The sequence below is a fragment of the Hipposideros armiger genome, unplaced genomic scaffold, assembly GCF_001890085.2.
Source record: "Hipposideros armiger isolate ML-2016 unplaced genomic scaffold, ASM189008v1 scaffold_515, whole genome shotgun sequence".
NCBI classification, from domain to species: Eukaryota; Metazoa; Chordata; class Mammalia; order Chiroptera; family Hipposideridae; genus Hipposideros; species Hipposideros armiger.
Window position 1 is genome coordinate 565,456 of NW_017731865.1, and position 10,876 is coordinate 576,331.

The 10,876-nt window shown below is 41.0% G+C and overlaps 1 protein-coding gene across 1 annotated transcript in view; it reads left to right on the forward strand.

Annotated features, from left to right (window-relative positions):
- The window catches only part of AFF1 (ALF transcription elongation factor 1), a 211,885-nt gene that overhangs the window by 142,319 nt on the left and 58,690 nt on the right, over positions 1-10,876 (forward strand). Inside the window, exons 5-6 of the mRNA XM_019668071.1 lie at positions 5,190-5,234; positions 10,525-10,662. Coding sequence (XP_019523616.1) covers positions 5,190-5,234; positions 10,525-10,662 — 183 coding nt within the window. The remainder of the gene's footprint in view (positions 1-5,189; positions 5,235-10,524; positions 10,663-10,876) is intronic.

Genomic DNA, 10,876 nt, shown 5'->3' on the forward strand with positions numbered 1-10,876 from the left:
TGCATATTAAGTAACTCTACATATATGTTCTTTTCTCACTGTCATCTTTTCATTTATACAAATCCGGGCATATACTACATCTTTTTTTTTTTTTTAACTCCTGCTTACCAATATGTCTTAGAGATGGTCCCAAACCAGTACAGGAAGAGCTTCCTCATTCTTTATCATGGCCACATAGTGTTTCTGTGTAAGCACCATGTACCACAGTTGTCTTAGCCTGTTACCTATAGGTGGGCATGTAGATGGTTTCCAGTGCCTTCATGTTTGCACACTAGGCTGAATAACTTGTACATATGTCTTTTTGTACATGTAGGACTTGGCGCTTGAAGTCAGGGGGCTGGGTCAGAGTGTGGGAAATTAGAATTTGGTGACTGTCGCCAAATTGCTGTCTTCAGAGGTTGTGCTGCTGTACCCTCCCACCACCACGACATTAGAGTGCCTGTTTCCCCTCGTCTCTCTCACTGACAGGACTGTCAGTCCATTGTTTTTTGTTTTGCCAAACTCATACATGAAAAAAGTTTCTTAGAGTAAGGAGAAAACAATGCAACATGATTTCCTTTTTGTCCCTAGTATGTGTATTTCCATGTACTTTGTTAATTAAAATGTTTCCTTATAATTCAGACAAGCTTCGGTGTTTACTAAGTCTCTGAAGTTCTAAAAATTGGAATTGGAAACTTATTTTCATATCCTGAGTTCTGAGACTGAACACATACCAGCAGGCAACGTGTGACTGGTGACTCAGCAAGGTAGAGCTGGCCCCTGCTTTCACAGAGCTTGTAATCTAGAAGCAGCAGAGGTGATCAAACATGCGGGCTTTGACAGGAAAAGTACAGACAGCTGTGGGAGCACATGCACAGTTTCGGGAGTGAGGGAGTCAGGGGATGTTAAAGTTTCACGTCTGACCTTCATACCAGCCCTGTGAAGCGGTCTGGGTTGGTAATATTATCCCTTTATCACCATGAGGAAATAGTCCCAAACAAGTTGAATCTTATCCAGGATTGCAAAACCAGTCCTGAGCAGAACAAGAGCTAGAATCCAAGATTTCTGGCTTCTCTCCTCAGCACGCTGCCTTCGCGCTCCCTGCAGTTCCTGGTGAGCGAGAACTAGGCCTGTTCGAGAATTGCTTTGTGACAGAAGTGCTGCCCTGGTGAAACTCGGGAGACTTAAAACAATATTGCGAGATCCTCCCGGTCTCAGTGGTGAGGTATATTTTTTCCATCTGGCTCTTTTTTAGCTTATTAAAACAAACTGTGCGCTCTTAGAAGACATTTACTAACATATTTTATTTTGGTATCAGTACATTTCCTTATGATGACACAATGTCATTCCAAGAGGAGTGAGAAAGCAGACCAAGGTCAGCATCGCTGCCTTTTCTGGTCTGAAGCACCACAGTAAGAAGAGGCTATTACATCTGAATCCCAAAGTACTTCTTTGTACAAACAAAAGGAAAAATTTGCTCTTTAAAGACTGTTTTGAGTCATGCGTAAAACAAATGCGATCATATTCCCTCCTTCATATGCTAGTGTGTTTGTCTCTTGCCTGAAGGTTGAGGTTTTTTGGAAAGGTCGTATAATAACATCACGAAGCCAGGCTTAGTCATTTCAGAGCAGTGTGTAACCTTGGACGTGTAACTGAATTTCTCTGGACTCCTGTCTCAGTCTCATTTTAAAAATTGGGGTAATACCTACCATATTGATGTGAGAATTAAATAGAGTGTTATACAGAATTCCTTCAGAGATTTTTATTTCACTGTTCAGTTTCCGTAATAAGGGATATATTTACAGTCTACGGGTGCATTTAGTGCAGCAGCCACCCCCTACCCCCCCCCGCCCCCAACAAGCTAATGATGGTGCATCTTACAATAGATGGTATCAGACAGAAGAAATCATAGTATGTAAGAAGTTTAATGCAATATCAAGTACAATATGTAGTCCATAAGTAGCTGCTATCATATTAAAAAATTGAATAGAATGAAGGCCATACCCCAGTGGGGAAGTGAGATCTCTGCTGGGAGGTCTGTACATACAGGGAGCCACAGGAGGCAGGAGGGGAGCATTGTCCCCAGTAGGAACCTAGGTATTGAGAGTGGGAGACAGCAGTGAGGTTTGTGGTTGTAAGTGCTGAAGTCAGTGTCGCACCATTGAAGGAGAGCTAGACAGAGACAGAGGAGGATCTGCAAACCGGAGCTCCTCCATCCATGCAAGTAGCATAGAGCTTGGTTGTCGCTTTTTTATCATCTCTCGTTCTTTGAACAAGTCTTACCTGAGGATCTTCAGCCTTAACTCAGCTGTGCTTTAGAGAAGCTGATTGTTTACCCTTCGCAGCAGTGTTAAAGGGAGGGCCTGTGTGGAAAGTGGATTTGAAGGAAGGGATTAGGCCATAATGGTTTGTTAACTGCCCCTCCCTTTTTGGAAACTCCAGTGGCAGACTTGGAGGTGCCAAGTTGTACTTTATTAAACAAGGCAGCCTGTCCTTCCAGATCTTTCTGTGCAAACACACCTGAAATGCCTATACTCTAGTTTCAGAGTCTTAATTATTTGGGTTGGGGCACGAGTGGATCTATGAATCTCAGGTAGATGGAACATGGAATGGGCGCCTACTATACAATCTCCTAACTGCCCCTCTTTTTAATGCAGCTTAAATTGTGTCCTGGTACACCCTGAAGTGTTGAGGGGTAAAGAGGCATTAACTCTAATTCTCTTACTTTCAAACAGGTCAGTGTAGATGGAGGAGGAAGCAGGAGAGAAAACTACAAAGCCCATGTAGAATGCTAACATATGGGAAATCTGAGTGAAGGGTTTGTGGGAATTCCTTTTATTATTTTTGTGATTTTTCTATAAGTGTGAAATTCTTTCTAAAGAAAAACTTGAAAATATATATCCTGAGCATTTTTCCATGCACGCACATATATTTACATTGTCTTCTGAAGTCTGCACAGCATACTGCAGTGTGGAGACACTGTCAAGTCTTATCTCGACTCCCATTGTTGGTCATCTGATGATTCTCAGCTACTTACCATGATAAACAGTGCTGCTTAGAGATCTTTAAATGTGATATATTCTCATGCATTTGGAATGGAATCTCCACACTCCTTTGACATACTCCTACTCTCATAATGGACTTCATGTGAAAGTGCACAGTAACTTAACCAATTCATGCTTGAGCCTAAGACGTTATTTAGGATTTTTAATAGGTTGAATGGTGATTGTTTAGCAATATTTATCTTACCCTGATACTAATGAACAATAAGCTATAGAAAAATTCCTCCAGTCCTGGTTCATTTCATGTCATAACAATTTAGAAAAAAAAGGAACCTTTTCGTGGCATGAAACATCTTGACTGCTTGAGGAAGTAGGAAGCTCAGAAGGTTTTTTAGTGTCCTGAAGTTGCAGCTTTCTGACCTCGTACTGTTGGAAGCAGTGGGCAAATCTTTTTTGCCATCATTCCAACAGTGCTTCATTTTTTCATTGATTGCCAGATATTTTAAGTGGATTTCCCTTCTCATTCCAGCAGCAGATAGGATGAAGGGACTGTTTGACCTGAGTCAGCACAGTCATATGCTCCGTTCTAGTGATTCACTTTCAACTTTTTTTTCCTAATGCATGTGAAAAATTGAAACCGTAGAATATGATTACATTTTACCTTTAGGTCCAAATAGCATTCATTTCTGTTTCCGACATTCCTGTTAAAATATTTGGTTACTGATGTTTGCTTCTGTTTTTTGGCATCCCTTTATGGCTTTGAAAACAAAAAGTGGGTAAGCAGGTCTAGCTGTTGTCATGCATAAAGCCTGAAGGCAGGTCCAATGGGAACAGTAGATAAAAGGGATATCCTTGATTCTTTGGTTGTACCTCCTACCTTCCAGGTCCTACCTCAGAAATAACAAACTGGAGACATTTCAATAAAACGGTGTCCAAGAGAGTCACATGTTTTAAAACCGGACCCAGGCAGGTCAAATTTCATTTGAATTTTGACATGTCCATTAGATTTACTTCCAAGACAGTGCAAATGTTGTATGTTCTTTTCTTTTTCCCTCTTCCTTAGAATAAACTGGAATGAGGGAAACAGTGGATTTTTAAACTCTAATCCAGGAATTAGCTGCCAATGCTGTATTAAATTGCATTCAAATTAGAAACAAGAGCCAGGAAAAGAACCCTTTCCATCTGCTGTGGAGCGGTGAGGCAGGTATTGTACCAACTGCCTGGGAAGACCAGCGCTTCATCAACAGTGGCCGTAATGGGAAAAGGGGGTGTTGTGTAGAACTTGCCAGAGCACTTGGCTTATGAACTGACACAGCAGAAACCGCTGTTCCACTGAAAACCATGAAATCCATGGGTTTTGTTTCATCTCTCTAGTTAAGGAAAAGTGATTTCTTTCTTTCTGTATTTCTTTTTTTGTTTCTTTAGATTTAACTTTTTTTTTCCCCCCCAATATAAAATGACATTCCCTGGACACTGTCTGTGTGGTGATGGTAGCGGCAGACACTGTCATTTATTTAACTGGGGATAAGGAAGAGGTATTTATAGTGGATCTTTCCTCCAAGACACTAAGTAATCTCTCTCCTTAGGGCCTTTCTCTGGGGAAATATATTTGTGTATGTACATATATGTGTGAATAGTGTGTGTGTGTGTGTGTGTAGTCAAAATGCTGACTTGAAGGAGGGCTAGAGACATTTAACTTTAAAATGAATTTTGGCAGGTTAAAATATTACAAAAAAAACAACAACCCCCAAAAACTCTGTCCTTGATTAGATGTTGGCCTCCTTACTGTGGGCTTCCTAAGGTGTTTGGGCGATCTTTGTGTTCATTGAACTTGGCTCACTGAACTACGAAGCAGCAAACTGTGACTCTGGTTTTATCTCCACCTGCTGCTTCCACTGTTGTTATGTCCGTTTTCCCCCTAGATTGAGAAATGTATTAATTGTCTTTAATGTACGCATTTTCCATTGGAAACTTTTGACTGGGGTCATAATTAGTCTGTAGTTGCTTTCCCTCACAATTAAGTCAGGTTAATCTCTTTGTCTTATTTCATGTACAATGTAAAGTTTCTAACACTTAGCTAGTAAAAGGGAGACCCTGAGGTGATTCTGCTTCTGAGAGTGTTGCTGTGTTAATACCAGCATCTTCTATTACCCTCTCTCTAGTCATTTTTTGTTTGTGTGCTAATTTTTTCTTCCTTTTCATTTTCAGCAGACCTACTCCAATGAAGTGCATTGTGTTGAAGAGATTCTGAAGGTGAGTTCATTGTTACTGTTTCTCACTTGAAGAAGTATTTAAGTAGGCAGACGTATATCCATTTACTTTGACTTTAATGAACAGTTGTCATTCCAAACCCCTTTAAAAACAGTACCCCCAACCCCAAAAATCTCCAAAAGCAAAATAAACTAGAACAGTAACAAAGGGAGTCTAAGAACATAGTTAAACTCACTGACAGATTTTATTAATTAAAATGAAGGCTACAAACTACAAGGCATTTGGACCAGGGTTTTAAGACCTCTCTCTCAAGTTTTTCTGGTTGTCCATAAAGACCCAGGACAGTTGCTCACTTCCTAGAGGGGACATTTCCTGCATTGATTCGGTAAGGGAGGCAGCAGGGGTTAAATAGTGCTTGATGTTTTGTAGGTGACACCTCATATGTATGGCCTTATCGTCAGCGAGTACATGCATTTTTAAAGGGGTGAAAAGAAAAAATAAATGGACGCTTTAGACCAATGTGGAAGAGTTATTTTTTGCACTTGTTTAGAGTATGCCATGAATGTTTGTCCTGCTTCTACAAATACATGATTGAATCCGTTATCCCATTTGTTCAAGTTTTCTTGCACAAGGATGACAAATTCCTTCTAGAATTTAGTTCCGGGGGGTGTGGGGGGTGGTGTGGAATTCTCATGAACCAGCATGCTTTCTTATTATCAGAAGCATTATATAAACGGTTATGTTTTCCCATTTTGGCTTTAATTTCCAGGAAATCTAAAGCTAAATTTAATACTCAAATATAGTAATTATAATAATTGAAGGTTTTATTTCTCATTCCCCCTCTATGGTTTTTAGTTTTCTTCCATGTCAGTTTTAATGGTATTCTTGCTTTATCTTTTACTAGAAAGTTTCTGGGTTTTTTGTTTTGTTTTGTTGTTTTTTTTAAGCAGGAGAGAGATATATATGACACATGTACCTATTAATTTATATCTCTACTGCTCATATTTTTCCTTCAAAATATATGCTTGCCCAATTTTTTCTTTACTTTTTCCTTGTAAAATATTAAGTGAGGTGGCACTGAAACCAGTAATTAAGTATATTGGTTTTCTTCTCACTTGTGAAGTTTTTGACAAAACTAGCGTCTAACCAGATGTTTGGAAAAAAATTCCATTATTTTTGTTGTACAATCTTCTGTCCCCTACTTTTTTTTTTTTTTTAATTTGGGAATTGGGGGAGGGGAATAGTGTTGGGGAGTTGGGGAGGGGGACCAGCTAAGTTGTTGTTCTTCAATCTTAGTTGTGGAGGGCGCCAGTCTCCATCTGGCTTCCCGTTGGCAGCTCGTGGCCTCTAAGCTCAAGGTGCTGTGTTATAATCTTAGTTGTGGGTGGGCGTAGCCACCATCCCATGTGGGAGCTGAACCCGCAGCCTTGTTGTTAAGAGCGCACGCTCTATCCACTGAGCCATATGGGAGGCAGCTCAGCTCAAGATGCCAAGTTCAGCCTTAGTTGCAGGCGGGCGTAGCCCACCATTGAACAGTCTTGTTGTTAGGAGCACATGCTCTCACCAGATGAGCCATCCTGCCACCTGTTGGCAGCTCAGCGGCAGCTCAGGCGCAGTGTCATTAGCCCATGTGGGAATCGAACCAGCCGTGTTGCTCAGAACTCGCGCTCTTAAGCTAACTCTTAACCAACTGAGCTACTCAGCCAGCCCAGTGTCCCCTACTTTTGTAGTTAGGATTTTCTGAGAAAGAAATCCCTTTAAGGAAACATACTTTGTCTTGCTAACAATGAGAAATTTTTGTTAGCCAGCAAGTAAGATTAATAATAAACACAATAATTAACAAGTTATCTTGATCGAGTTTTGTTTTATCCCCTCCCTCTGCTATTTCTGAAATTCTTTGGTATGATGAGTCATAAAAATAAACGGCTAAGTTAGAAAATGTGACCTTAGCGTTTTTTTTTTTCTGAAGTGATATATTCTATAGTTATTTAAAAAAAAATGCAACAGTATAGATTAATTGTCTTCTGTGTATGTATGTCAGGTGCTTCTCTTAGGTTTTGATGTGTGTTAATATATGACTGTCAAATCCTTTATTTAGGATGATGGTAGTGAAGCATCAGACAAGCATTTTTAATGTAATAAACTCATCCATCCTCCCTCTCCTCTCACCCAACATCACACGAATGAGTTCTTACTTAGCTGGGAATGTTTGAAAGTAAATGGTTAATGCGAGCAAGAGTGAGTCTTTTCCCTTGGAAATTGTGAGCAGGGAGACTAAAATAGAAGGATGCCCTGGACTGCAGAGGGCAGAGGCCTGTGCATAGCAGAGACTTAGTTAGAGTCCCTGTCCTCTCCTCTTCTCTGGGGCTTCAGTTAAGTCATGTGTTCTTCCTGGGCCTCAGATTCCTCATTGCTAAGATGAAGTCCGTGGGCTAGTAGATGATCTCTAGAGTCCATTCCAGTTCTCCCTCCCAGATGTGGAGCCAGATACTTTTCTATTCCTCTTGGTTCCTGCACTTGCCTTGTACCAGCAGTTTATGAAGATTGCTAGGAATCCTAACACAGATCTTTCTGATGGGCAATAGAGGCAGTAAATAGTTCTGTAACAGAGAAAATCAATCATGGAAGATACTGTTTGGTTCTCTAGGGGAAATATTAGGGGCGGAAGTGTTTTAATGAAGGGGAAGTGGTAGCCTGTAAGCCCTCCAGGCTGATGGATTAAGGAGAGAACAGACAGACATTGCTAGACACCAGGAATTGGTCCTGCACAGGGATCCAGACAGGGCAGTGCCCTCAGTGGGAGCATGGAAGCAGCGCGGGTTTTCTACTTCCAGTGCATGGCCTGGACAGCCTCCTGGGGGAGTAAAGCAGGGCTTGGAGACATGACCTCAGTGCAGCATTCCAGGGACACTGATACAATGAGTGGTAGCATCAGTATTGGTTTGTTCATTCATTTTTACTCAGCAGATTTCCATTAAGCCTCAAACGCTTTTCTCTGCACTGGGAGTGCTATATGAATATGAAAGAATTCTTGCTTTTGTGGAGGTCATAGTGGGAAAGATAGATATATAATAAAATATCCGATATTGATACATTGTGTGAACCATACAGCAGGCTAGTGAACAGAGAACTAGGCAGAGGAAAGGGTGCAGAACCCTCAAGGTGGCAGCAGGTTGGTTTGTTAGAGCAACAGCAAGAACTAAACAGTGGGTCTAGAGCAAAATGAGTGAAGGGGAGCAGGGGTCGGAGTCCACAGATGTGGCCCCCAGAGGCCAGGACTGAGGCAGGTACCGAGCCATTTATCCCACTGATGTGGTAAGTCGTTGTTAAGGTCGGGAGCAAATTCCTGGCCTTGCGATCCTGGACAGCCTCCTTCCCGTATGGCACCAGTTCTGTTAAGGCCCAAGTCCCTCTCCTAAGCTAGGCATTTAGGAAAGTACTTGAATTCTTTCAGACTACTAGCAAACCACTCAGGGCCTGAAAGAGTTTCTGCACTTTCCGACTGCCTAATTTAATAGCCCAGACAGCCTTTGGCACTGAGAGTACAATGCATGTTTTCTGGGAGTTATTGGTGACTAAAAGTCAGAGATATCATTGGAATTCTAAAGAAATTCTCGAAAAACATAAGGGTGGTATTTTCAAACACGTTCTCAGTTAATTATGTTTTTGCATGATAGCATTATAATGGTCCCGTACCTTAAAGTATAGTGAAATAAAACAACAGGGATCTCTCTTTGATTCAGTATTGAAGTTCTTAAAACCTAAATTTTTAATTAAAAATTATAATGCTTTTAATTTTTAAATGCTTTCTATGCACCATGTATCCAAGCACTTGATGTAAATGACCCCTAAATGCTTGGGAAAATCAGTTGTCTTAGTCTGCCTGTTATTGAGACCTGAAGCTCAGAGAGCTTGGACACTTAGGCTCCTGAGGGTCCAAGTAAGGATGCCTGTCTGAATCTCCAGCTCCAAAGCTCGTAATTAGCTGTTTGCTTTACATTTTAGCACAACAGGACTTTGTCTGAGCCAAGCATCTGGCTAGATAAAGCAATGCTTTCACCTTTAACAAAAATTTCTCAAGAGAGCCAGCACTAGTGACTCTGCTTGTCACTGTGCCAGGTTTTTTATGTCGATCCTGGGGCTGGAGCAGCCCAGAGAGTGGCTGTAGGACGGAGCAAGGGAAGGTGCGAACCGAGGCTGGGAGTAGAAATACTTGCTAGAGCTCCATTTCCAGTTGTGGCAAGCATCACACGGCGTTTCTGTGGTAATAGAGGGGTTGGTGAGTACTTTGAAAAGAAAGAAGTGTTATAATACACAGTCTTATACAGGTGAGGTAATACAGCATGACCTGGGGTCATCAGCTTGCTGGTAGAGAGTTGCCTGTTGATCTTTAAACCAGTTCGCCAGGCAGATCTGACACACAGAATGGATTTCTTTCTCTTAGACTGGGAAGGCAAGTGGCCCATACTCTGTGCTCTCAGCCACTGGCTTCCTGGGGCACCCCGTCCAGTCGTGTTGGACCTCAGTTTTCTCCTCTGAAATGGAAGGGTTGGAGTTAATGATCTCCATTTTAGCTCTTCAACAAAGTGTGCGCATGTATGTGTGTGATTAGACACCTTCAATCTGACATTCTGTTTTCCACTGGTATTTTTAGCAAAGCAAAATATAATTCACGAATACATTTAGAAAAAAAATAATTCATGTCAAGAAAAATATATTAATTTGTAATGTTTAGAAACCTTGCCTCCGTGACGAGTGAAAAGAAATGCAGCATGTGTTAGTGGGAAAGGAAGGTAGTTTTTTAAGGCCCCGTCCTCCAAAACGTTCTTACATACTAACAGTGTGTATCAGGGAAGGGTCACATCCATCAGAACTCTCCCAAGAGGAACAAGTGACCTGAATTACTTGTTTGCTTAAGTCAAACAGGAAGGTTCTTCTTCCTTTGAACTTAAATAATTCCAGGAAATGCAATGAAGAAGCTGAGGGAGAAAGAAAGCATTGACTAGAGACTCAAGTGTTCACGGTTACATAAGCTCTGGTAATACCTATTGCCATTTGTTTATACGCTTTATAATAGTCAGTGTTAAGACCATTCCTGTTCTACGCTCTTGTTTTTCTTCTTCAAACTGAGTTTTTTCAGTTTTTGTAAGTTGGAGATCTTTAGCTTTCGGATATAGCCCGTTAAGTGGGAGTTTTTAAAGTAAATGAAATAACTTTTAAGGTTTCACTTGTCATTTACCATCAATCCACTCCACATTGTTAAAAAGCTAAGTAACAGTAAATGTTCTATTTATAATTTACCTTTTCTTCCCTTTCTAAATCTCTTTTTCAGGAAATGACCCATTCATGGCCTCCTCCTTTGACAGCAATACACACGCCTAGTACAGCTGAGCCCTCCAAATTTCCTTTTCCCACAAAGGTAATTCCTTACAAGCATAGCAGGCACTGCGTCCACAGTGAGAAGTCTGAGGTATTGCTATGAGCCAGATTAATCAAATATTACTTGTTGAAATCTTTGATGATTAGGTTAAAATTGCAGTTAACTGAGCTTCTGAAGTGCTTCATAAGGCTTTCAAACACTTTGTTCTCCAAATTATGTGACTAAGAACATCTTACATCCACAAAGAGTTTTGTAGCTCATGAAAGCACTCCGGACTTTCCAGTAAATGCTCCCATTTGGGGGT